This window comes from Heloderma suspectum, chromosome 15 (assembly GCF_057233095.1).
Source record: "Heloderma suspectum isolate Gila_16-S chromosome 15, 16-S_ref, whole genome shotgun sequence".
Classification (NCBI taxonomy): Eukaryota; Metazoa; Chordata; class Lepidosauria; order Squamata; family Helodermatidae; genus Heloderma; species Heloderma suspectum.
Window position 1 is genome coordinate 6,919,403 of NC_139472.1, and position 27,982 is coordinate 6,947,384.

Sequence of the window (27,982 nt, forward strand, 5' to 3'; positions counted from 1 at the left end):
TCGGTCGCAATACTGCCACCTACCACACAATTTTTTATAGCCAGTTCCTGTAGGCCAGCTCAGAGATGGTGAAATCACAGAACATTTTGAGAGCCGATTAACAGTAAGCTCACCCTTCCTCTCAGACTCGCCCCTCCATCGTAACTTTATCTAGTTCTAAGGTTACCGAGTAGGTGCACGTGAAGCCCCCCTTGCACACAGCCAGCTTGGGCTGGAACAGGGGTCTGGCACCCTCCTGATGTTTTGGACTACAACTCCCATCAGACCCACCCACCATGACCACTGACCAAGGATTATGGGAGTTGTAGTCCAAAACAGCTGGAGGGCATCGGGTTGTCTATCTCTGGGCTAGAAGATAAATTTGGGGTGGGAGGAGAGAAAGAGTCATGTTTATCACTCTTGAGCTGCGTAAGGATGGAGAAAACATGCACGCGCGCGTGTATGAAGGACACTAGAAGTATCACCTTCCACTATCTCCTCTCCAGTCAAGAGAATTCTGATGATTTTTTGTGCATGTGGAAATCACATTGTAATCTAAAGAGCGGTCTTATCAGGGGACAACAGCCACCGTTTTGTCTTCAGGCTCTACCAAGGTTTCTCTGTCCCTCACACACCTCTAGGCCACTTTTCCTGTTACCTCAGTCCCAAGAAAAGATCAGGTTAACACCTTAACCTCACTCCCCATCCCCAACACTGACACTCCCCATTAACGACAACTCGAGATCACACAGATGTTTCTCCATTTTTATTTCCTCACATGAGAACTACTATTTTTCTGTTTGCAGGTACCTCAGGCTGCATCCCAAGTTACACAGCTTCCACACACTAAGTAGGGAAAAGGGGGGGGCGGGGGGGAGAAAGAGAAAGGAGAAATATGTACTCATTACCCTCAGTCAGGAGGGCCAAAAAAATGGTGGCAGGGTTACAACTTTAAGCCAGCAACACCAAGACTTTCGTTCTCCTTCTAAGTTTCATTATGAATGAAACACTCTCCACGGAAGACAGGGGTTGAGGGAGAAGGGGGGTGTCTGTTTAGAAAAAGCAGCTAGGCGCTTTTGAAAGCAACAGATCAGAGCCAGGGATATACGAGAGAGAGGGAGAGAAATAGAAAGAAGAAACGCACTAGGTGAATTGTAGTAGTCTAGGGTGAGAGGACCTGCAAAACGTGTCTGGTTCCATCAGCTGCCCTTTTTTGTAGTACACAACTATTAAGGGTTTTTGTATTTCTCTAATTAGGTGACTAGCGCTTTCAACCACAACCAGGGGGCGGGAGGAGAGACAGCGAGCCTCATCTGAGCCAAAGTACTTTAGTTGACATGAGGGTTCCTGAAGTTCCTGCCAGCAAAGCGGGCCTTGCTTCCCAGTTCCTCTTCAATCCTAAGGAAGGCAGGATGGGGAGAGAAAAGAGAGAGAAGTTTGAGTGAGAGGGAATGATTTCCAGGTGTACAACCTGCTTTTGAAACAAATCTGTACTGTTCAGCAACAAGAGCATCATGTAGCACCTTAGAGGCTAGCAAATTTATCGTGGCATAATACATATATGCATACCGCACATACAAACCAAAAAACCCACTAAAAGAGTTGTCAACTGGACACAAAGTGCAGAGAGTACCATCTGCAATAACCAAATTAAAGCTTAAAATACTTGAAAAAGAATAATTATTAAAACTGAATTCTGTAAAGGTCTGCATTTGGCGATATTAATTTTTCCTCGAGGGGAGAGCAGGATTGTGCTGGCTTGGCCTCCTTGTTCCCCCTGCACCAGCACATTTTGGATAGCCAGAGGTGCCTGTATGCACGATTAGGGTATTCTGATCATGTACACAGAGTGTACATGCACATGGCTTGCACACAAGTAGGCTCCTGCACAGGTTAACAGGTTATGAGGAACACATGTAAGGAGTATGACCAGCAAGCAACAATCCACCATTCCCGCAACTCACATCAAATCAAGTCCTAATTTCTCAATTTAACCCTTACCTCAGAAGCTGGTTATATTTGGCTAGACGTTCAGATCGGCAGGGAGCACCAGTCTTGATCTGGAATAAGAAAAAAAAGAAAAGAAAAAAACATGAGAAAAAAGGAGCCAAGAGCCTGAAGATCATTCTATGATTCTATGAAGGCCATAATGTTGTTTTAAGCTAAGTTAGTTGTTTTCCAGTATTTTAAGTTCCCTCTAGTGTGTTCAAAATCAGACAACACTCTGTTTGAAGTCCTCCAGCCTCTCTACAAAAATAAAGGAGACTGGAGCATGAAGAGGCAAATATTGCCTCCACCACTCCTCCCAGCCTGCTGGCTTCAGCCCAGCAGGGCATGGGAATCTCAGAAGCCTCCGAGTTCAGGGGCTTCCGCTCAGGGAGGGCACAATCCACAGGATTCTGCCCGTACCTGCTTTACAATGATAACTACATTGTAATCTGTCTTGTGTGTCTTTTGGGCTATGGCTTCGTTCTTCGTTATACACTTGTATCCACTTCAGGGTTTTGGGGTTAAAATCAGCGTTTCAACTTGTACTGCCATTAAAAAAAGAAAATTAAGAAGAAAACAAAAGCAGGCTTTTCGGAAGGGATACACGTACCTGTCCAGTGCAGAGCCCAACTACCAGGTCAGCAATGAAGGTGTCTTCAGTCTCCCCAGAGCGATGGCTCACCATCACACCCCAGCCATTGGATTGGGCGAGCTTGCAGCTGAAACACGAAGAGACACAAGAAATTTGAGATTTGCAGGCAAACTATTAGGACTCACATAGTTGGGAATTAGTCGTTAGACCAGCAGTAACTCCTAAAGCTATGCTTCTTCGTCGTTTTGAATTTAATGATCTTGGATTCCTGCATAAAGACCTTCTTAAGCAATGGTACAGCTGCAAAGTCATGTATAGCTTGTAACTAGAAGTCACCACAGCAACCAACTAAAGAGCAGTGGATTGATAAAATTTGAGAGACTATGAGTATGTATAAACTTACTCAGCAAGGAATCCTAACTTTAAGAAAGGTATAATGGCAAGTTGAAGCTCTTCAAACTTTTAATCAAATACCAACCTGGTACAGTTACCTATATTTTTCTCTGACTAACATACACATACACTCACAAAAAAACACGCTACTGTAGATGTTCCTAAGCATATCGGTTATAGACCAAGAATTGTAATTAGTGAACTCTTTTGTTACTTTAGTGATCTTGATTTATTATTATGTAAGTTGTTCTTTTTGTTGCCTTTATTGTGTTAACTTTATTTTGAAATAAAATAAAATTTCATGATAAAAAGCACCCTCTTTTGCCCTGTACAGTCACTGGCCATTTTTAAGACTGAAGAGAAACAGGTTCTCAGGATGCAAAAAGAAAATTATTGTAGGAAGCCCAATGCATTATGGGCTTTTTCTTATTTTTAGGCCTTCTTTGGTGGGTAGAGAAAAAAATCCGCATTCTTTTTTTGCACAAGATTGCCTCCTGTGTCAATCTACAGGTTGCCAGTAGATTGACACAGGAGACAATCAACAAGCTCCTGACTTGGTGTTTTTAAGGTTAGATTACTGTTGTATTTTAAATTGTTTTTGTAGGATTTTATCATTGTTTGATGAATACTGTAAGCTGCTCTGTAGTCTTTTTGGAGGAATGCAGGATATAAGAATTCCCAATGAAACTAAGTAAATAGAAGCTGGTGCCCTCCAGATGCTTAGGACTACAACTCCCAGCATTCCTGACCACTGGCTGTGCTGGCTGAGGCTGATGGGAGTTGAAGTCCAAAACATCTGGACAGCAAGAGACTGGGGAAGCCTGCTTTAAAAACGTATCTCAGCCCTTTCCTTTCCCCACTGCCCAAAAGTGAGGAAAGACTTACGCCTGAAGGGACTCCGTGACCGAGCCGATTTGGTTCACTTTGAGCAACAGGCAGTTGCAGGATTTCTCTTCCACGGCTTTAGCAATACGCTTGGGGTTGGTCACCGTCAGGTCATCACCCACCACCTGAATACCCATGTTGGCTGTGAATTTCTTCCAAGCAGCCCAGTCGTCTTGGTCAAAGGGATCTTCAATGGAAAGCACTGAGAAAGGGGGAGAAGTGATGGGGGCCGTTAGCAACAATCAAGCAACAGTAGGTTACTTGTTAGTTCTGGGCACTTCATTGTAAGAATGACTTGGACAAGTTGGGAGTATCTCTAGAGAACAGCTACCTAGAGGTGTACAATCTCTATACGATAGAGGTATACAAAATGATGCCTGGTGTGGAGAACGTGGATAGGGGAGACATTTTTCTCCCTCTCTCATAAGACTAGAACCCAGTGGGGTCATCCCATGAAGCTGTTTGGTGGGAGATTCAGGACAGATAAAAAGAAGTCCTTCACACAGCATGTCATTAGACTATGGAATTCGCTATCACAAGACGTAGTTATGGCTGCCAATTTGGATGGCTTTAAAAGGGGGTTAGACAAATTCCTGGAAAAGCCTATCAATGGCTACTAGTCCTGATGGCTCTATGCTACCTCCAGTACCAGAGGCAGTGAGCCTGTGTACACCAATTGCTGGAGAACATGGACGGGAGGGTTGCACTCATATCCAGCTGCCTATGGGAAACCCACAAGCAGGTTGGCCACTGTGTGAACACAATGCTGGACTAGATGGACTCTTGGTCTGAACCAGCAGGTTCAGACCATATAATGGTGTGTGTGGGGGGGGGGGGGGTTTCTGGAAACCAACTTCTATGAGAAACGTTTGAAAGAGCTGGGTTATGTTTATCCTGGAGAAAAGAAGGTTATGGGGAGACATGACAGTGGTCTTCAATTATCTGAAAGGCTGTCATGCTGAAGATGGAACAGACTTGTTCTCTGTTGCTCCCAAGGCCAGGACTAGAGACAAAGGGTGGAAATTGCAGGGAAGCAGATTTTGGCTTAACATTAGGAGAAGCTTCCTAACAGTGACAACTATATAGCAGTGGATTCGACAGCCTCAGAAGGTGGTGCGTTCTCCTTTGCTGGAGTTATTTAAGCAGAGGCTGGATGGCCATCCATCAGGGATGCTGTAGCTGCACTCTGCAGTGCAGAACCTGCAGTGACTGGGGGGCTGGACTAGATGATCTGAGGTCCCTTCCAACTCTATGATTCTATACAGGCTAGTTACTAGCCTAGTACTGTAGTCTCTCTTGCCCCCATCTACCTCCAAGGCAGAAAGTTTATTCCCATTTTACAGAAAGTGAGGCTGCCTGATGCATTAGCACAAGTCATTAAGGGCAGATCTCCACTCAGAGAACAGATGTAGCTTTCTCCTCCATGATCTTCCACTGAGGCCTTTCTGCACATGCAGCCACCTTCTGAAGAGAGCCTGGGGATGACATGCAAGAGGGCCTTTTCTGTGGTGGCCCCATTAATGAACGACTCGCTGGTGGAGGTTCAACTCTCCCTTTCTTTGCCTGTGGTCCATCATTGTTGGACAATTTTTAGGTTCTTTTGTTAGTCTTCTAGTTTGGTCATCTGTATTTTAAGTTCTTTGATTTTTTTTAATGCTTTGTTTTTCTATACCAGTTATCTCGATGTTTTAATTATTGGCTTGTTTTTAAAAATATTTTGTAAGCCATTTGGGGTGCCTCTTTTCGAGAAGAAAACTGGGAGATAAATCCCATTGTAAAATAACTGTGGTACAGCATTCCAGGGAATGTGCTACTTTAGAATGGAGATGGACGCATGTCTTAAAATCCCTGCATCAAGAATGACTACCTGCAACAGAATCCTCCCGGAATTGTCACCACCAGCAGCCATTTCAGCAGGATGCAGCAGAGGGAGCAGAGTTGGGATGCAAGGCCATTCCACCAGCCTGCTGAAAGACCACGTACAGTCTTTTTAGACTGTAAGCCTGCAAGGCAGGAAGCATCTTGTTTTTATTGGTAAGGTGCTTCATGAGCCTTTTTTGCTGAGAAGCAAGATAAAAAGGCTTGAAATAAAGTAAACAAGTAAGAACTCCCTGGTGACAACACCCTGAAGGGTTCTGTGCTATGACAATCAAATAGGAATAAAATAATTTCACTGGCTTTGGCTGTGAAAGTTAAATAAATCCTAGTAATCATTTCAAAGTTTGCGCAGATAGATATAAATTAGCATATGCAGATGTTGCGTAAATTTGTGTCCCGTGGGCCTGGGCTCCAAATCTTTTAATGGACTAGCAATGCCCCTGCTTGAGTGGTCTTTAAGCAGTTCTTTTTGAAAGGGAAATATCACACCCCATCCCCAAGCATGAAGCATAGCAGCTGGCACACAGTCCTTTGTACTCACATGGGTAGTTCTTGACGAAACCCTTGTAGAGGTCAGCCAGCTGATCAGGAGTGATATACCTGCTCGGGTCATCCGGGGACTTGAAGTCCAGGTCATATTTCCCATCACGATAGAATTCGGAAGCTGCCACATCCATCCCAATGACGATCTTGTCAGAGTACCCAGCCTTGCTGATGGCAGTCTTGAGCAGCTCCAGGGCTAGGAAGAACAGAACAGAACAGACTATAGACGAAAGGCTTGTTTTTGAGATTTTTATGAGTTTTATTTTGGATTTATATATTGTTCTTTAAACACTGTATGCCATTTTAAGTGTATATAAGTAAATACTTATTCCGTACACACACACACAATGTAAAAAGGGAAGCAGGGGGTGTTGTTTTTTAAACTGTTTCACTTTTCATTTTAAAATGGGTAAATTTCTGGTAGGGATGTTAGGGAAATCCAGATTTTCACATATCCGACCCATGGATTCTGCAGTGGATGGGTTTTCATCCTCTCAGGCAGATTCCAGGGACTGGTTTTCTAACATTCCCAAATTTTGTGCGGATTGCCATTAAAAATATGCAAAATAAAAAACCCAGCCAAAAATATGCATTTCCCCCATAAGCTAAAGTACGAAACTGTGCATCTGGGGGGAATTTGCATATTTTTCACATTTGTGAATTCGCACAAAAGTGAATTTATGTAAATTCACAAACAAAAGAATCAGATTCCATTAGTGCACAGATGATGGAACAAAAGGCACCTGACAATCCACAAAACACTGACAGAACGGGTTTTACACAATCCATACATTCCTAGTTCCCATGGAACTCAATTAAGTGCAAAGGTCCGCCTAATCAAAGCTATGGTTTTCCCAGTAGTAATGTATGGCTGTGAGAGCTGGACTATAAGGAAGGCTGAACGCCGAAGAATTGATGCTTTCGAACTGTGGTGCTGGAGAAGACTCTTACGAGTCCCCTGGACTGCAAGGAGGTCAAATCAGTCAATCCTAAAGGAAATCAACCCCGAGTGCTCATTGGAAGGACAGATACTGAAGCTGAAGCTCAAATATTTTGGCCACCTAATGCGAACAGAAAACTCTCTGGAAAAGACCCTGATGCTGGGAAAGACTGAAGGCAAAAGGAGAAGGGGACGGCAGAGGATGAGATGGCTAGATAGCATCACCGATGCAATGAATATGAACTTGAGCACGCTCCGGGATAGAGTGCAGGACAGGAAGGCCTGGCGTGTTATGGTCCATGGGGTCACGAAGAGTCGGACACGACTGAACAACAACAACAACAACAACTTTTTGCCAGGTTATAGCAAGAAAATGCAAACACGCCAACCTCACATAGCATTTTACTATCAGCAAAACAATCTGAGAGGCCTTAGAGAGGGGAAAGGAGAGCTATTCCACTAGCCTTTCTGAAGACCACCCCTGGAAGACTCTTCCTTCCACAACTGTCACCAGCAGTAGCCATTCCAGCAGCTGTATAAAGCAAGATGAGAGGGAGACTGAAAGACTACTGAATGTTTTCCTTTTCTCTCCCCCTCCCTTTTTCCTTGTGTGTCCTGCCTTTTTTTGGACTGTAAGCCTGCAGGAACAGTCTGTCTTAGTTTACTGTTTATATGTAAGCTGCTCCGGGAGCCTTTTAGGCTGAGGAGCAATATAAAAATATTTAGTTGGGTCTCAGGGATAAGAACAACAAGGGAATGCTTTACAGTCCCGTTCAAGGTTGTTCCAGTTACATGCTTTCCTGCTCTCCCCCGTTTCAAGGAGGCTATTTTGGACAAGCAAGATCTGGCTGCCAATGTGCACAGCCGGCAGCTTGTCTGGGAAAGGCAGGAAACGCGACAGGACCTAGGAGCCATAAGTAGCCACCAGCTGTGTTCACGCCTCCAAAGGACAAGCAGCAGCCACATCAACCCGGCTACTTTTACAATCAGCGCTTGGCCTGGCCGGGTGGTATTAAAAATAAAATGCATTAAGTAGCTCTCAGCGAGTTTTCCCGCATTGCTCAAGAGCAATTCTCGCCTGCCTCCCGGGGGGGGGGGGGGAGGAGAGAGAGTTGTGCTGCCTCAGCAGCTGCTGAGAGATGCTGGGGAAAGAGCACCAGAGAGGGGTCACCGCGTTCCATTTCTCCTGGCTGCAGGTGGTTTTGGGCAAAACCAGCTCTCCCTTCCTCCTTAGAAAATAAGGGGAAACCAAACAAGGAAGTCCTTACTTCAGGAACTCAGTGACCTGGTTTGCACAGAATGCTAACCCAGGTGAATGGGTTGCTGAATTCTGGGATGTTCTGATGTGCAAACCCAGCCATGCTAACAAACCATGGTTTGTTAACCGTGAACAATCCAGAAAGAGAAGCCACTGTTTGTTTGTTGTTGGGTTCTGAACTCTGGGTTGTTTAAATCATAGTTTGTCATTATGTGTAAACCCTGACCTGTCGGTTGTTTTGCCAGGCTAGAGGCGGTAGGCGAGAGCAGTAAAAACCCCCAGCAGCTCTACATACCAGAACTACAGTGCCGCAAAGGCATTTGGGATACAGGGAGGGAGCAGGTGGAGGAGGAGGGAAACAGATAACCCAGACATTGTGAAAACTAATAACTGTTTATTTAATTGTCTGCCAAACAAACCCTGGCTTAAATAAACCTATGTGTTACCGTGATGCACAAACCAGGCCAATGCCTCCAGTCCACGTTGTCCAGACCTGCGGAGCGCTTCGAAACCTGTTCACAGCCTACACCCCTGCACACTGTGCAAGTCACAGCTGTCGGCTTCCCATGCAAAACACAAGGATCGCCCGAGTGGCACAAGAAGTGGCAAAGAGATCCTCTCCTCTGGAGACTTCCCTTAGCCCTGGTTTGTACCTCAGAACCCAGTTACAAGGGCAGAAGCATGCATGTTGAAAGATGGCCAAGTTTCTAGCCCTCAAGGTTGCAAAGGATATGAGCAACACCTAGTTCAATCTCTGAAACCAGGCAGGGATGCTGGCCAGTATCCCCAGCAGCTGTGAGGATGGGTAAGCTTCTGTGCCATGTATCAATTCCTTGCCAGCCTTCACAGCTGGTAGGTAAAGACAAGCAAAGGTGCAGATTATGTACATGCATTTACAAAGGCGGCAGAATAAACTTTGCCACATGGTTTGGATTGATTAAAAAAAAATACAGAGCTCTAGCCATGCCCACACATTCTACACATATAGATGTTGCATTTAGACTTGGTATGGCAAACATTCATCACCCTGTCCCGTTTTACCTTCTTTGTTCTCCAAGATGTTGGGCGCGAAGCCACCCTCATCGCCCACGTTGGTGGCATCCTTCCCATACTTCTCCTTGATGACGTTCTTCAGGTTGTGGTACACCTCGGCACCGATGCGCATGGCTTCCTTGAAGTTCTCGGCACCGACGGGGAGGATCATGAACTCCTGCATGGCCAGCTTGTTGCCGGCATGGGAGCCGCCGTTGATCACATTGAAAGCCTGAAAGGTGGCAAGACCAGGAAGATGACAACCGAGGACACTGAAAGTTCCAGAAATGCAGTAGAACAAATAAGAAGGTCCAGCAGCCACGCAAAAAATAGAAAGCCAAGGAATGTATTTATTAATTACCATTTCTATGCTGCCTAATAAATAGCTGAAGCTCTCCTTTACACTTCTATCCAGGGGTGGGCAACATGTGGTCCCCCATGGCTGGGGGGGGGGGGCTGCCACCACCACTGCTGAATTTGCTGCTGGAGCAATCTTTCCCCTCCTCCCATTTTTGCAAGAAAACAAGGGGTGTGCTCCCCATGCACCTTGTTTCCTTCCCAAATCATAGGTGGGGAGGGTTCACCAGTCAGAATTGTGGAGGGGTGTGCAGCCCCGGTGGGTTGTAGGGGTGCAATGTGGCTCACCAAACCCCACATGTTGACTAACCCTGTTCTAGTCCTGAAGATTTAGAAGCCAGCTCCCCCTAACCCCAGGGCTAGAGCCAGAACGACGCTATGGGTTTTGTCTGCATCATTCATACAGGTTCCAGAACGGCTCTTTCCTCAATACAGAGGTGTGTCCTAGCAAACAGCCTTTAGCAGGTAGCTCGGTGGGAGAACAGCTTAGATTCATTGGAGGCCGAAGCTCTAAATGAATAGATTTATGTTTTTCTTGCAGCCCAACAGGGGAAGATTACATATAGAAGCACCTTCCACGGCAAACAGTGCCCAGTCGCGGATGGCCAAATGCTGCAGTGCATGCATGTCACAGGAGATTGTGGCCCACCTGGGGAAACAGCAGGAGGGCCCATGGATGGTGCACCATCAAGCCAAACCCCCACGTGCCCTCTTTCCAGTGCTGTGCTCCTACGCACTCATCAATTACAGGCGAGACCATTTCAAGACCCCACTGGTGTATACAATATTTGCTTACCAAAGAGACTGGCCACCAAATCACTGCGTTTGGTGATTATTTCCCTCTTTCTATTCCCTGCAAGGAGAAAGCTAGCACGTTGGGGAGAGAGGTTCTAAACCAGTCCTACTACCCATTTTGCTAGCTTTCTCCTTGCAGAGAAAGTGTTTTCCCTTTCTTAACTTGGAGGGAAGGGGAGGAGAGAAGGTACTACCTGCAGCTGCGTTATCCTACCAGGGTGTTTACTGTATTTCTTTTAATTAATTTATTACATTTCTATACTTTCTAATAACATACAAACTATAGAGCTTTGTAAACCACCCAGAGAGGTTTCGCTATGGGGTGGTATAGAAATGTAATAATAATAATGCCTAATAGCCAAAGCACTCTGGGCAGTTCACAACAATTAAAACCATAAAATACAACACAAAATATAATATAAATGTTTAAAACTACACTATAAAATAAAAACCAAAATAAAACCTAGCAGTAGTGCAAGAATTTAAAATACAGTAACAATTTAAGAGAGAAACTGAAAGTCTAAAGTTTATTCTGTATTTATAATTATTTTAGGGCACAATCCTATGCATGTTCCCAGGCTGGGGAATGCTGGGAGTTGTAGGACTTTTTTCTGTCTAAACATGCATAGGATTGTGCCTTTAATTGTTTTTAAGTCTGGCAGCTACTATGGACGCCTAGAAGCGGAAAAAGTGGCAGAGAAAACTGAGCTATGATGCTCTCAGTCTTCCATACAGTGTGACCCTGCTTCCTATTAATGGGGGTTTCTCTCAGTTCACCCCTGGAATGTGCCTGCCACAGCTGAAAACCAGGCTGGCACACCGGCGGGTGGCATTTCACTAATTCACTCTGCTGCATGTATAGACCGGCCCTCGCCTCCTGCACAGCACCAGAAACTCACGGGGACTGGAAGAATGACGTCCTGGTTCCCAGCCAGATCAGCGATGTGGCGGTACAAGGGGACGCCCTTTTCAGCAGCACCAGCCTTGCAAACAGCTAGGGAGACGCCCAGGATCGCATTTGCACCAAACTTGGCTGCAATACATAAGTGGGAGAAGAAAAGAAGGAGGGTTATTTGCTTGCAAACACTTCCTGTTGCACACATTGCTGCCTGGGCCAGACCCAAAGCTTTTCCTCTCCTTACAATATGCAGCAGTGGACAGCGTCCCCAAAAGCTTATGCCAGAGTAAATTTTTTTAAGGTGCCACAAGACTCTAACATAGGGGTGCCAAACCTCAGGCCCGTGGGCCAAATTTTGCCATCCTGTGGTCCCCAGACAGCCCTACCCCTTTCCTAAGAGCATTGATCTTTCGTTGTTTTTCCAGCTTTTGCATAGTTCTCCCCCCCCCTCCCATTCTAAAGGCTGAAATGCCTCTCCAAAGGCTTAGCTACTGGCAGGAAGAGCTTGAAGCTAAAACAGGTTGGTATTTTTGGCTGCGCCCCTTTAGCCTTCAGCCCACCCACCGCTGCAATGCAGCCCACGAGAGCTTCGCTGGAACTGAATCTGGCCGTCAGACTGAAAGAGGTTCTGCACCCCTGCTCTAATACGTAGCACCTTTATAATGAAAGCAAGCAGGAACGGTACACATGCAGGAATACTTCCATTACTTTCACTGATCTTTGGCACAGATGCTTCCGCTCTCACGATCAACTAGTGGGCCAAGACATCTGGAGGGCCACAAGTTGCCCATTCCTGCTCAAGACAAGCTATGACAGGCTTCCTCTAACATGATGCCCTCCACAGGTTTTGGACTGCAACTGCCATCATCCCCAGGCAACACCGGCAATGGCCAGGGACAACAGGTGCCCTGGTACAAGGAATCTGGAGGGCCCCAGGTTGGGGAAGGCTGAACTAGAATCACAACAGAGTGTCTCTAGCTACTGCTGAACTGTAAAAAAGGGTTGCAAGAGGTGTCAGCCACCACTGAGGGGGTGGGGGAACTAGCTGATCAAGTACTAAATCCAGTCGCTCTCCTTGTTCCGCCCAAGGGCTGAATTAAATTGCTGAGAACTCTTGGGGGCCACATTCTTGGGGTGGGGGGCAGCAGAGGAAGAGATCCATAATCTGGTAATTCACAATCCCCCCTCCTCAACGGGGTTTTGCATCTGCAAACAGAAACTCTGGGGACCATGTTTCCAGCCTTAGCAGAGGGAAAGGAAGATCTGCTGTGATGCTAAAAAGCCCTAAACAACTTGGGACCAGGATACCAGAGAGGGCACCTCTTCCCTTACCAACCTGCCCGGTCACTGAGGCCATCGGAGGGCATGTTCCTAGTGGTTCCACATGGACCTATGGCCTGACTGGAGTCCACCAGGAAAAGAGCCTTCAGTGTGGCGGCCCCCTTTCTTTGGAACTCCCTGCTCCTGGAGGCAGGCACCAACACTGTGCTGTTTCTGGCGCTTCCTGAAAACAGCACTGTTCCAGGAGGCATTCCTTAATTGACTAGTCAATTTCTATTGGTATTCTGTTTTTTAAAAAATAGCATAATTTTAATCTGGTGTTTTAAACGTTTTATCCTTTTACTGTTTTATCTCTTGTATTCACTGCTCTGAAATCTGTTCTAGGTATGGAGTGGTATACAAGTACTGGAAATAAATACATCACCTTTTCGGTGGGAGAGGGGCTCAAGAAACCAGCCCCACAGGCAGCTATTTTTGTACCAACCCCGAACTACCCACAAAAGGGTGCCCTTGTTGAAGGATTTACTTACACTTGTTCTCCGACCCATCCATCTCCAACATCAGCTTGTCAATCTTTTCTTGTTCCACAACACTTACGTTCTGCAAGAGAGAGGAGGAGAGAACCCCAACACAAGAGATAAGGTACCAGTGTGATCCAGGGGGAAAAACCCAAGCTTGTTCATGACTGGCCCCAAGGGAAAAATGGTCCATCTCTCAATCTCAGCTTGTTGTTTTCCAGTGGAAGATGACTGAAGGGTTAAACCAGGCTTTCCTAACCTGATGCCCTCCAGCTGTTTTGGACTTCAACTCCCATCAGCCCCAGCCAATAGTCAGGAATGCTGCGAGTTACAGTCCAAACCAACTAGAAGTTACCAGGTTGTGGATGGCCAAGATAAACCAAGTATGGCCAACTCCTGTCTTTTCAGGGGCCGCTAGGTTTTCCATTCAGCAATCCACAAACCAGAAATGTACTCTGCCCCATACACTGGACTTCTTGTAGGAAGCTGGGCTCCATCCTAATTTGGTGAGACACCTGGCATTAAGCAGTTTGTAGCAGCTACACAATACATAACTTTGGGAACGACTGAGCACTGAGATCAGAACTCAGAGAGGTTAAAGCAAGGGGTCCACATATGCACTTCCCAGCTCACCACTGGTGAGTGCATTTTACAAAATGGTGAGCACACCATCGGGAAGAACTGGCGTACCTCTCCCGAGCCTAGAAAGAGGGGGAGCTCTCCCTCCCAGTGTACTGAGCCTTGGAGATGCCTTGGTGGGACCAGAAGGAGGCATGGCAATACAGAGAACCCCAGAGGCTGGCATGGAACCTCAGGGACGGTCAGAACTGGCCAGCAGGCCTGAGGTTCAATATCCCTGCTCTAAGGGCACACCAGCACAAAGCTCTTCCCACGAAACTGGTTTGGGGTCATCAAAATCGCAAGCTGTTTTTCCGTTCACAGACGTTATATTCGTGCATTATTTTATCATCCCTACTGCACTCTCCAGTATGCACATACAATGCTCTTGCTATTCTTATTCAGGCACCCAAGAAGAGCAAGCTATTTGCCGATGGTTAGAAGTTTAGTGCAACGCTTTCTTTTTAAAACACACACACACACACACACACACACACACTCACTCTACATGAAGAAGAAAAAAACAATATTTAAAAGCTATGAACAGCTAAGCTTTCACTAAGGGGTTAGTTAAGTAAGGGAGGCTCCTACCTTGTTAACCAGTGCAGGTGCAATTGTTTTATTGACGTGCTCAACAGCTTTTGATACACCTGGAAGGAACAAGCAAATCCATCACTAACCCAATCCACCAAAGGCCGAAGCAGGCACTAGTAGAGGATCACTTTGAACTGCAGTTACAACCCCGAGACAAGATACTAGCCCTCAAGACAAGTTACTAAACTGTGCAAAGAAGTCCCAAAGTATTTTTATTTTACTTTTCTTAAGGTAGCAGTGGACCAAACTGTGGGGGAAATTAGCCATCATCTAGGAATGCCTGCCAGAAGGTTAGTTCCCAAGACCATGCGCAGAGAAGACACCCGCCTAGAGCGGCGGGCTGTGCCACAAGCACACAAGCACGCTTGTGGCACAAGCGGCAGGCTGTGCCACAAGCACGTTACCTGAGTACACAACGCTGGCGCCAGGTATTCGTTAACATATTTAACGGCCCGGGAAACACCTGATGGGAACCAAGTGGATGAGAGAGAAAGGGAGGAAAAAAGAGGGAGAGAGATGAATGCCCACAAGAGAACACGAAAGCAGACCATGCAAGGAAGGAGGGGGGATTTTCCACATGGAAATGCGTAGCAAAACGGATCAGAGGACCCTTCCGGCATCTGGCCACATAATCATAAATGGAGAAGAAAGCAGGAAAGGCTTCAGATATATGCAAGCTGGTAACAGTCCTGCAACAGGGAGGGCTCAATTCAGACATCACCCCAAACTATGGTTTGTGCTAACTGTAGTTTAGGGAGCTCAAACCATGGCTTGTCTTCTGAAAAAGAACAGCCAAACCACAGTTTAGAGTAGCATCTTTACTCTCTTTCCCTGCCCAGTCGGCTTAAGTTCATTTCCATTTCCCTGGGGCAACAGCCTCTGGGGACAAGAGCAACAGGCACAGCTGTGGTTTTGTCAATTCAGACATTGTTCCAAACCACAGTTTGCAAAACCACTTCAAACCAAGATTTCAAATTCTGCTTTGCCAGTCAATGGCAAGTCATGGTTTGTCAATTCAAACCTTCTCGAAGTTTGAATCATTTCTATGGACTACAGAAATTAAAAGCTTCTCTTGGTTCAAGTGCAATTTTGGGGAGTCACTGTATTTTTGTTCCTGCAGTCATTTTTGTGGTGGCTGGTTTTGTATATTTTGAGAGTTGCCTATATTTATAATGTTCTGTTGATTTTACCTTGCATTCTGGAGTTTACTTTATTAAACCTGTGTCCTGCTTTCCTTTATCCAAAAATAATCAAGACACCATGACAAACCACAGGCCTTTAACCATGATCAGGAGTGATACCAGAGTTAAGCCTGCATCTCAGTTCCATAGAACAAAGCCCATCTAGTCAATATAAGCAGAAATGGGAGAAGAGAAACAGGCAGGGCTGAACACAGACATCTTGCTACCCCAGGAGGTCATGAGCACAAACACTGGAGAAAAGCAACTAGTCCATTCAAAAGGCAGGTGAGGAGAAAGAGGAGATGGGAGAGTTGGATGTGTTCTCTGCCATTATTAGGTTCACAGCTTGCAACTCAAGACATAACAGTGTTTGAAAAAGCAGCAAGTGACTGGGATTAAGCACAGGGGATTTTAAGATGCAAATTTGAAGTGTTTAAAAGCAACGCAGTGTAAGTGCTGGAAGCCAGCTTTCTGAAACCCGGGGGCCTCCAGATGTGTTGGACTGCAATTCCCAGCATGCCCCACTCAGCTATGGCTGCTCTAAGAAATCCCAAATTTAAAGGAGCCAGGGCAAACAGGATCTGCAGCACTACCAGTTTCATACTGTGGTTTTCATGCTGTTTACCACTTTGGTATCTTTTTAGAAAAAGCCAGTGTGGTGTAGCGGTTCTGAGTGTTGGGACTGGGACGACCAGGGTTCTAATCCCCACTCAGCCATGAAGCTCACTGGGCAACCTTGGGCCAGTCACTGATTCTCAGCCTAACCTACCTCACAGGGTTGTTGTGAGGATAAAATGGAGAGGAGGATCATGTATGCCACCTTGGAGGAAAGGTGGAATAAAAATATAATAAATAAATATGAATGTTGATATACTATTTTTTCTAATAGGAAATTAAGTTTGTTGTGCCTATTATCTTTGTATTTGCCATATACTTCTTAAAAGAGTATATACCCTCCTTCCCCCAAGAATTCATCTTCAAGGAACCTGTTTGTAAGGCTGTATAAAAGGTTCTCTGCTCACTGCCCTTTTGGAAGTTTGTTGCTATGGCCGGAGGAACACAAGCCAGGTTTAACCCAAAAAAATGGTACAGGGAAGAGTGTTTGCAGAACAGCACATAGCGGGCCAAGGTGGACATGAAGGAGAGAAAATGGTGTAGCTGCCACTACAGGGAGGAGCTACCTTTCCCCAGGAAGCGAGTCTTGTCATTGTCACGAAGTTCCAGGGCTTCGTAGATCCCAGTAGAAGCCCCGCTTGGAACAGCGGCTCTGAAGAGACCTGAATGGCAGGGAAAGAAAGACAGGAGCATTAATATAACAAGGGCTGGGAAGGCAGGGCAGCAAGCTTGCAAAACAGCTGCTCATCCAGGGGCAAACAGGAGTTGCTTCTAGCCAAGGAAAAAACATTTGTTAATTGGAAGACCAGTCGTTTTTCCCCTGTCAGCGTGCCTTAAGTGTTAAAGGGCAGGCAAGCTATTATTATTTATGTTGTTTGGGGCCAAAGATTCTGGTGGAGTTATTTGCAAGGCAAAACCCACTCATCTCAGTTCGGAACGTGCTCACTGTTGCAGAGTAATCTTTTCCTTCCACCCACCTCAAAGATCCCAGCCACTAGGAATCAAGAGGAAGAAGACTGGCAGACTAAAATTCCCATGGTTCTTTGCACTGCTAACTTCCTGTTGGAAGGTTTTGATGGCCTAATGATGCCCAGGGGCCAGTCCTCCCCTTTTCACCATCTCACCCCAGTTGCTGCTAACAGATGGTCATTTTGACATCAGAAGCTGCCTTATACTGAGCCAAAACCTTGGTCTGTCTAGCCCAGTATTGTCGGCAGTGACGGCCCTTCAGGGTTTCAGGCAGGATTGTTTCAGCCCTACCTGGAGACACTGGTTATTGAACCTGTGACCTTCTCCATGCAAAGCAGGTGCTCTACCCACTGAGCTACAGCCCCTCACCAAAAATATTGTGGGGGGAGGAGAGGGGGAGGGGTCAGCTCGGAGCCAAAATCCAAAGGGATTTTAATCTGGGTCATAAATAGGCTCAACGTTTCCAAATTGCAGTTCTTAAAACTCAACAACATCATCACTACTAATTCAGACTCCTCCAAGTTGGTGCCCTCCAGTCGCGTTGCACTGCAGCTCCCATCATCCCTAGCCAGCATCCTGGCTGGGAATGATGGGAGTTGCCATCCAACACATGGAAGCCACCAGGTTGGGGAAGGCTCCTCTAACTCACGTAAACCGATTCCTACCAAGGCAGGAGATCACAGCATCTGGCAAAGTGACTTAGCGCTTGAAAATATGCTCCACAATTGATATGTCAATCTTTAAGGTACAACAGCACCGTGACTTTTGCAGGAACGAGTTGGGTTTGTTTGATTTTTAAGAAGAGTTATTGTACAGACTGTATACTGCTGTTGTTGCTGGTTTTGTTGATGGTTTGTATTGTGGTTTTTATTGTGTTTATGTTTTTATCGCTTTTAATATGTTAATGGTTATATGTTTTATTGATGTAAGCCACCTTGGGAGAGCTTCTGCCCTGAAAGGCGGCCAAGAAATATTTTAAATAAGTAAATCGCTAAAAGGATTTGGGAATAAAACCTCAACACTGGCTGGACGCATCATCCAATTTTCTGCTTTGTGAGCCTGAGCCCTCCAGCAGCAAAAGGCCAACTTTTCTCCCCACCTGTTTGGGTCAAAGACTCATTAGAAAGACTGCCATCTATTTCAACAGAGGGAGGCCAGCCACCCTATTACCGTGCGGCAACCACTATTGTGTGTATTCATCCCACAGGCCCAGCCCAGTTCCTGCTTTGCACAGAGGAAGTGTCCAATTCTGTAAGGCACGGAGCAAACAGTAGCAAAAGAGAGGGCAGGAAGTCAGTGGACAGCGACCTTGCAGCCAGAGAAGCTGGGAAGAGGACTTTTTCTTTTTTAAAAGGACAACCCCAATTATAGCAGAATTGCTGGCAAGCCATGTCATGGATCCACATTAGATAGCACCAAAGCATCCAAGCTGAAAGAAGCTATCATTAGGCTGTACAGGAAGGATGCTAATGGAAAGGAACAGAGATATTGGACTCTTCCTGTTAAACAAGAGAGACGGTGGCCAAAAAATCTGAATTACTAAAAGCAGCGGGTGCTTATGTTTAAGGGGGCAAACAAGGGATACAGGCAGGAATTTTAACTGAGTGGACAAAGCTTGCTTTGGAGGGAGGCACAGATGGATATATCCCAAGTCAAAAGAGAAACAGTGACTCATTTAGAACATTTTCTCCCCCCCCTCAAGAAAGGGTTTGCAACCCAGTATTAAGCATGATGTGTTGGACTACAGCTCCCATCACCTCAGCCAAAATGTGGGTTGAGGCAATGGGAGTTGTAGTCCAACCCACCTGGAGGGCACCTGGTTGGGGAAGGCCAGTGTAAACCAATACAGAAAAAGCTACATGCTTTGGTGGAATGGCTGTCAGTCTTAAGGGAAGCCTGAAAACAGAAAACCGTAGAAAAACAGGCCAAATGTTTGGCATGAATTTTTCACCCTGCATTGCTAGGTTTCTAACTATGGGGAGTTTTAACAATGGGGAGCACTGGAAGAAACAGCATCCTGCAATCCCCTTTACCCCCTTATTTTGCTGTACATGCAACTCAGCCAGATGAAAACAGAGAAAGCAAGCCATAGTGGCCACACCCTTCCGATTTTGCCCATCCCCAAAAGCTGACTTTCCACCCCTGCACAAGAGGCCCAGAAGCCAACAAACTGGCTCAGAACCTTTATCCTTGTGCTGGATTCTGACAACACTCTCCTCTGTAAGAACCATGCCTTCTCAGCTGGTTCCAGTGTATCAGATTGCCAACCAAGTAAGCCACTGACATGTAAAGCTAGAAGGATTTGGCTGCAATCCATCAAGGAAGACCATCATAACATGCCACCTAAACCTGGATGTGTTTATTTTTTAGCTTCAACATGCAATCTGCTGCTACACAGCTGTGATTCGACGCTTTTCCCCACGCCCATTCTAAATGTTTTATCACGCCCCCCTGCGGGCTCCAGGTTTCTGACGGTTCTTGGGCAAGATATCCTCCATGGTCCCCCTCTCCCAGCAACTCTGCCTTCTCACCGCCATCCAGCTCAGCCGTATCAGACTAATGGTCTACATCCAGCCCATAATCCCACTGCAGAAAGCCGGCAAGTGACCCCACGCAGACCGAAAGGCACTCGAAGGCGACTCACCTTTGCTGGTGAACAGGTCTACCTCGACGGTAGGGTTCCCACGGGAGTCAAAGATTTCACGAGCGTGGATCTTGAGAATGGACATTTTGCCTGTCTGTGGAGGAAAAGGAGGACAAGACAAGTATTTAATATTTTTATATTAATAATAAAAGGATGTAACATCCAGTCACACCAAACATAACACAATGATCCAACATGGGATATACCTGATACACACAACCAACATCAGCTGAAATCAGATTTTTAAGCGTAAAGAAATAACCCGCCAGACACCCAACTCAAGAGTGCAGCTAACGTGCCTTACATACAGTCAGAACATTCACTCCATCTACTTCAATATTGTCACCACCACCCTTCTCCAACCTGTTCTCATTTAATGGACAGCCATTGCCCTATTTGCTCACCATGGCTGATCCCTACTTGCCATAGGCAAGTGGCTACAGACAAATCTGTTGTTACCATCATATGGCTGAGTGATGAGAACCAATCCAGAACACCCTGTACCAGCCTTCCTCAACCTGGTACCCTCCAGATGTTTTGGACTACAACTCCCAGAATTCCTGACCATTGACCATGCTGGCTGGGGCTGATAGGAGTGGAAGTCCAAAACATCTGGAGGGTACCAGGTTGGGGAAGGCTGGTAGAGAGAGCCAGTATGGTGGAGTGGTTCAAGTGTTGGACTGGGACTCAGGAGCACCAGGGTCGAGTCCCCACTTGGCCATAAAGCTCAGTGGGTGACTTTAGGCCAGTCACCGACTCTCAGCCTCATCTACCGCGCAGGGTTGTTGTGAGGATAAAATGGACAGGGGGACCAGGACCATGTATGCCACCTTAGGTTCCTTGCGAGACAGAAAAAGGTAGGATATCAAAGTAAAAAAATGAATACAATAAATAGTTCCGGACGGCACCCTGGGTGCATTATGAAAGGGAAAAGACAAGTTACAAAGTCACATTTTCAGAGTAAACGAAAGGCCTGTTAGAATCCAGGCTATGGTGTCCATGATGGAGAAGCTAACAGAGAAAGAGCCAGTGTGGCACGGTGGTTCGAGTGTTGGAATGGGACTCGGGAGACCTGGGTTCTAGTCCTCCCACTTGGCCACAGATCTCACTGGGTGATTTTGGGCCAAGTCACTGACTCTCACCCTCATCTACCTCAGAGGGTTGTTGTGAGGACAAAATGGAGGGGAGAACCCTGTAAGCGGCCTTGGGTTCCTTGCAGGAGGAAAAAAGTGGGATGTAAGCGTAATAAATAATAATGCATCAAAAATAAAATTAAAAAATAAAAGAGATGACAGCTGCTGGAAACTGACTAATGTGCGTTTTCAACTTGCCAACATCAATATAACAGCAGTGTAGCCACGCATTTTTAAGCCACTTTAAGAGGGGGAAGATTCGTACGTTGCATGTATGCTAGGAACAGAAAATAGTTTGTCAGTCAAGGTCTCCTCCAATTTCCCTGCAAGGAGCCCTGGGAGTTATAGTCCTCCCATTTCAGCCCTCCAAATAACAGGAAAGTGTGGGGTGGCATTCTTGAGAGTGGGGAGATGTCACTCAAGGCAGCAGGCAGGGCCTTTTCAGAGGAAATGGCCCTCCCCAGCCATTCACTCAGCAACTGCTTTAATGTTTTTTGGCGGTACATGTCCAGGTTGGTAGTCCATCATCCCCAACCAGCACTGGCAATGGCTAGGGATTGCAGGAACTGTAGTCTGACACATCTGGAGGGCACCAGACTGGGGAAGAGTGCGTTAGTGTCAGACTTACACTGGGGTGACAGGTTCAAATTCATACTCAGCCACAAAGATTACTGGGTGACCTTGGGCTGGCCAGTCACACACACACCATCCCCCCGCAATCTACCTCACAGGATTGTTGTGAGGATAAGAGGGAGGCCATGCTCTGAACTCCATGGGAAAAGGGAGTGACAGAAGCATGAGAAATATAGATGCCAGTTTAAGGGTACAACCCTATGCATGTTTAGACAGAAAAAAGTCCTACAACTCCCAGCATTCCTCCAGCCAGCCACACTGGTTGCTGCATGCTGGGAATTGTAGGACTTTGTTCTGTCTAAATATGTAGAGGATTGCTCCCTAAAATGCTGTTATGCATGCAGGCTTTTACTGGAATTTAAGTTTGGTATGTGTACTCTTTCTCACTTTTAAATATGTTTTTTTTTGTCAAGGGTTCCTTAAATATTGTTTCAACTAAATCTCTTGCTGGCATTGTTTTTATACATTCTGATTTCAGCAGCTTTGATATGTAGCCATTTTAAGTCACTTAAAAAAGGCAAGATATAAGTAATTTAAATAAAGTAATGGGGGCGGGACAGAAGCAAACCACTTACTAAAGAAAGGCCCAAACTTTATAACCTGCAAGAAGCTAGTTTTGATCCACCACCTCTGTCTTGCTCTTTCTTCCCTTTGCAAGCCGGCTAACCCCAAATGCAGGAAATCCAGATGGATCCTAACGAAACTGCCGTAATGCTAAGCCGATAAAGTGCTGGCATGTACTACTTTGCACTGCCCAATTTTTTTTTCCAGGGATATACTGTCACCGGAAGGCCTCCAGATGACTTTGCAGGGTCATCAGCTACAGTCTGATAGGAACACACCCCTTTAAAAAGAAGCACCAATACAGGGACATTTTGTCTCCTCCCCTTAGTGGATACTCACTGCAGGCAAGCCCAGCGCTCTAACCAGGCTGAGCAAAGGCGGCAGCATGACTGCTGCTCAGGCGTCCTTGAGCAGCCACCTCCCTGCAAGCTCCGCCCCTTCCTGCACAGCAGGCCTAGTTTGCAGCACCGCAGCTGTTCAGAACACAGCCAGCCGGTTCCTCTTTTTAACCCTCTCCGCTCCATCTGAGGCAGCCTCTTTGGTCCCAGTCTGGTGGGTCTTTCCAATGGGTACCCCAGAAGCCTGAACCAGCTCGTCAATTTCCTCTTAAAGCTATATTTTCTTCACTCTTTAAGAATCAGTAACAGTGGTAGTATTAGCTTACAGCACTCCCCTCCAGATTATTACACTGATATCTTTTTCCATCTCTGCAAGGAACCCAAGGCAGCTTACGTGGTCCTCCTCCTCTCCATTTTATACTCGCAATAACCTTCTGAGGTAGGTTAGGCTGAGCCAGTGACTGGCCCAAAGTCACCCTGTGAGCTTCATGAGGACTAGAACCTGGATTTCCCAAGTCCCAGTCCCACGCTCTAACCACTGCACTATACTGGCTTTCCAGATGTGTTGAACTACAGCTTCCATCACCCCCATCATTTCACTGGTCTTAAGCCTGCCCTTGTACCATTAAGGGCTAGAACAACCTGGCACCCTCCAGACGTTTTGGACTACAACTCCCAGCATTTCTGACCACTGGCCATGATGGCTGTGGATGATGGGGTTGTAGTCCCAGCACATCTGCAGCGCGCCAGGCCGGAGACGGGTGGAGTAATAACGTATCGTGACCATATCCCAAAATTACTAGATTTTGTTATCAGCCATGGACATGTTGAAAAATCTGAGCTTTCACTTAAAAACAAAACAAAAACCAAGCCTCTGGCTCAGACTTTCCTAACCTGGTGCCCTGCAGGCATTTGGGACTTCAGCTCCCATCTCCCTCATCCAACATGGCCAATGGTCAGGAATGCTGGGAGTTGTAGTCCAAAACTTCTGAAGAGCACCAGGTTGGGAGAGGCTGTTCTAGCCCTTAATGGTGCAAGGGCAGGCTTAGAAGAATAACCAGTGAAATGTTATGCACGTGTCCCCAAACACACAACTGAAAGAACAGTAGAACAAGCAAGGCAAAATATTCACCAAGTCTTTCCCCCACACCCTTTCAAAGCATAAAGAACACAGCTCTGCCAGATGTTACTGGGACTGCAATTCCGATCCCCACCAGCTATGCTGGCTGGGGAGTATGGGAGTTGCAATCTAACACATTGGGGAAGGTGTCAGGCTGTCAAAGGTTGTACCAGGGCTTAAACCCAAGAGATTGCTGGAAGGGGAAGGGAGAAAACGCAGCGGTAGGGGAGTGCACAAGGACAGCGCACATGGCCATATTAATGAATAAAACTGAGACACCCTTTCCCCCCTTATGTCTCAATCTGTGGTTTTGGAAGCCAGCGAGCACAATTTCCTGCCTACCTCAAGATGTCTAATCTTGCCATGACTCAGCATTTCATGTACTTGAAAAAACATTAATAAAAAAAATGAAAGAATTCCTCTCAGGAAGCAGGATGACTCAGTTCTTTCCACTATGTTCCCTGCTCTATCACATGTCCCTAAATTCTCAAGGAAACAAGATTTTGTTCTCTCTTTTTCCAAATCCAGATGGGGTGTTCTCTCCTTCAGCAGATCAAAATCTTAGCTCCAATGCTAAGGCTGCCTTTCATCACTGATGGATCCAGAGAGGAATGAAGTAGTTTGGGATTTGTCCCCCCGCCCCACCCCCAGGGAGGACACTGGTCTAGCTAGACTGCACTGCAGTCAGGCCTCCTTTCAGCCTCTAGCTTCCTTGCCCCCTTACTGCACGTTCCGTCAGGCCTATTTCTATGCTTTCCCCTACTCCTGGAGCAGGCTTCCTCTCCCTTACTCACCAATCTATTGAAGATCCCTTCTCTAAGCCCTGATCTGCACATGCAGTAGGATAAGTGGATGGAGTTTTACAGTGGTATGATGGTCACAAGCACATCAGGCTGCAGGTCTGGAATCACATTTTTGAAGACTCCCAGTGCAGCATAGAGGTTAGAGGGCCTTACTAAAATCGGGGAGATCCAGGTTCATTTCTCCAATGGGCCCTGATACTCACTAGGCCAGCCTGGGACTCTCACTTTCCCTCAGCCTACGTTCCCTCACAGGGTTGTGGGGATAAAATTGTATGCCACCCTGAATTCCCTGCAATTAAACTCCCTGCAAGCAGAAAACTAGCAAATAGTGCAAACCTTCTCTGATGTGCTAGCTTTCTACTGGAAGGGTAGGCGTTTAAAGAGAAGCATTTAAAACGCTGCCTCCTACCTACAGATTGTAGTGCAATCCACTTTATCTCCTCATTCTGTTACATGTGCCCAAGATAAACTTCTTCCAAGTTAGAATCTAACCCTAACTTCCCTCCATACTTGTGCTCCTTGTACTTCTGCAAACATTTGAGCATCCTGATACCTCCCTCTTTTTTTCCTCATCAGCCCTCTTTGGGCTCCATTTCTGTTGGCACCCATCACCTGAGGTTACTGTTAGAGGTAGTGATTCGTGGGCTAAGAAATTTTTCAAGCTCCTTTTCAAAGCTGCTATAAGCTCCCTAGACAGGGACCACTCCCATGTCATTTAGGGTGCAATCCTATGCATGTTTAGACAGAGAAAAGGCTGGTTGGGGAACGCTGGGAGTTGTAGGCCTTTTCTCTGTCTAAAGATGCTAGGATTGTGCCCTTCGCATCAGCACTAAAAGAGCTAAGTAGTAGAAATCACTTTGATTTTAGACAAAAAGCGGCATCCCCCCAGGCTGGCTATGGTTAGAACAGGCAACAAGTCATCCCTGGGTACAGAAAGAGGGAAAAAAAGTGATCTAAGATAGCTGAAGAATTTAACATTAAATATTTCGGGTGAAGGACAGCTACTGTCGCAAGAGCAGAAGGTCATGACAGAGATGTGCCATGCAACACCCACTGTTAATCATTGCATAAATTGCACAGGTTTCATCATGAAAGAACAAAGTGTCATGTGGCGCCTTAAAAGAGTTACAATTACAGAACAATTCATTTTAGCATCCCCTCCAAACGCGAGATTTGTCACATTAAGGGCTAACAAATTTAGTATGGCATTTTTTGGTGCTGCAACAAACTAACACGGGCTCCCCCCTCTGGAAGTCATTCAAGGAGCTTCCTAAGAATTAAAAGCCACTCACACAAGGAAGGTGCTACTAAGAATCTTTCCATGTGGTGAAAAAATCCCCACCTCGTTAACAGGATCTACCCCTGCACCAAAAACAAACCCCTTTGCAGCAAAGAATCAGTGACGCAGGACATCCCGCTCAATGCAGAACTTCCTACTCATGTAGTCAGATGTACCAGCTAGCCAAGGGGAGACATGAATCAGAGCTTAAAAAAAAAAAACACCTCCCTTCCTGCCACTTAGCACATGGCTGCAACATTCTGTGTAACCCAGCAACTGCCACCCTCATAAATCAATGCTCAGCTTTACAGCTAAGCATGCCAGAGATAGAGGGGACATGGTATGCTTGGCATGCCCAGAGTGTCTCCTAACCCAGCGCCTCCCCACCCCCACCCCTCTCACGGCTAGGACTTTTACAGGACTCTATTTTAGTCATTTTCATGTTACCAGCCGCTTCATTGAGAGGGTTGTAGAATCCAAGGGACTGAGCATGTGGCTAGCCCCCAAGGAGGAATAAAAAAAACCTTATGTGCAAAAGTAAGTGTTTGGTAACGTACCAGAGAAGGCACTCCTTTTCCTTCCTGCTCAGCAACATAGAAATCAGTAGTCTGAGCGCCCTTTGCAGAGGTTTAATGTGGCTCCTGGTTAAGTTACATTAGAAGCCGGGGGGGGGGGGGGTAAGGAGCCATTCATGGAGTGAAAGAGAAGGACACAAGGCATCCTTACAGTGCAGAACCTACAAAATTCTGCTCCTGCCCCATTTCTCCCACCCCAGGTTTGGGAAAGCCAGCCTGGCACACGCAAAGCAAAGGTAGCCGCAGGGCTTCCTGGATTGCAGAAGGCAGAAGCAGCTCCGCCTCCAGATTGCATTCTCCGGCCTTCTCCTTCGCAAGCGAAACTCTAAGAGAGCACCACCAAAAATTGGCGTGGGCTCTTTTTACACCTTCTAACTGCCGCACAGCCCCGACTTTCATCTCAAACCTTGCTTTTCCTGGGAGCGCCCCCAAAATCACCCTTTGTGGGTGGGGAGTGGAAAAAGAAGAGAACAAAACCCCCAAATGGGAAGGAACAGATGTAATGGAAGGACTGCAGCATCCTCACGCTTTAGGCCTCGTGTACCAGATTTCCCTCCCCCACGCCTAGTTTCTTTTTTTACACCCCGCACCCCTTTCAATGCCTCTGCCTCCCTGCATCCTCGAACGTCCTGCCTTGGAACGACTCTGCTGCACATACTATTCATTGGGGGGGGGGGGCAAGGGGGGAGGTTGTTGTTTTTTTAACGGGCATATCCCAGCCTCCAAATGCAGAGGACCACAGCTCCCATTCATCCCGCGCTGGCCAGGGATGACGGGACTTGTAGTCCTCAACCTCTGGAAAGTGTCAGCTTTTGGGGAGAGCCAAGGCTGGCCTACACGCTACTTAAGAGGAGGGCCTTCGTGAAATGATGCACGTATCTTCAGGGCAGATATTTGGAAGGGGAGGACAAGAACAGATTTATTGGGAGGGGGCGAGATAGAAATCGAGCGTAGGCCTTTGTCCCTCCTAATGCAAGAGTCCTTACTTTGGAATACAGCCCGAACTGGAACGACCCACCCTTTCGATTGCAAATGCCTCCCCACGCCCTTCCCCCCCCCTTTTCTGCAAACGGCCTCTTTTGCAACATCTTTGCAATTCTTCCTCCTCGTGCAACAAGCTTTCTTGCCCTTAAGGAAAGACTCAAGAGGCTGCTGCTACAGACAAATTCTCCCCCTACACACACCCCCTCCCCACTTACCTGTGGTTAAGCTGGGGCACTAACAGCACCTGCAAAAAATATATATTATTTTAAATTTAAAAAAAAAAGAGAGAGAGAGAGAGAGAGAGAGAGAGATAAGATAATGAAACGAATAGGAAGACGCGCTCTCAGCTCGCGCTCCCGGGCAACTGGGGAAGGGGCGTCCGGCTCGCGCTCTACTATAGTCCCGTCCATGCAGATGAGCTGCCCTCCTCTCGGCTTCTCATTGGCTGGCCTGGCCCCTTCGCTTGTCCCTGATTGGTCGGGAGGGGCCTCGCGCCAGCTCAGCCCGCTGGCGCGCGTGCGCTACGTGCCCGGGCGGCCTCTTTTGCTGAGGCGGCGCGTTGGGAAGAGTGTGCGCGCGCTTCTAAGGCGACGG

The 27,982-nt window shown here is 46.6% G+C and overlaps 1 protein-coding gene across 3 annotated transcripts; it reads right to left on the reverse strand.

Moving 5' to 3' along the window:
* Positions 1–719: 719 nt before the first annotated feature.
* Positions 720–27,758, reverse strand: ENO1 (enolase 1). Of its 3 annotated transcripts, none has more exons than XM_084822054.1 (12): positions 27,604–27,758; positions 19,960–20,049; positions 16,913–17,008; positions 14,548–14,606; positions 13,351–13,420; positions 11,541–11,674; positions 9,499–9,721; positions 6,258–6,455; positions 3,839–4,040; positions 2,579–2,687; positions 1,981–2,039; positions 720–1,377 (listed from the first exon to the last, which is right to left on the reverse strand). In XM_084822054.1, exons 2-12 carry the CDS (start codon positions 20,042–20,044, stop codon positions 1,308–1,310), a joined length of 1,305 nt encoding a protein of 434 aa, XP_084678180.1. In that variant the 5' UTR covers positions 20,045–20,049; positions 27,604–27,758; the 3' UTR covers positions 720–1,307. The 3 variants fall into 3 exon arrangements, with proteins under 3 accessions (XP_084678180.1, XP_084678179.1, XP_084678178.1); XM_084822053.1 differs by having other exon boundaries at positions 19,960–20,053; XM_084822052.1 differs by lacking the exon at positions 27,604–27,758 and adding an exon at positions 22,629–22,745 and having other exon boundaries at positions 19,960–20,053.
* Positions 27,759–27,982: the final 224 nt, after the last annotated feature.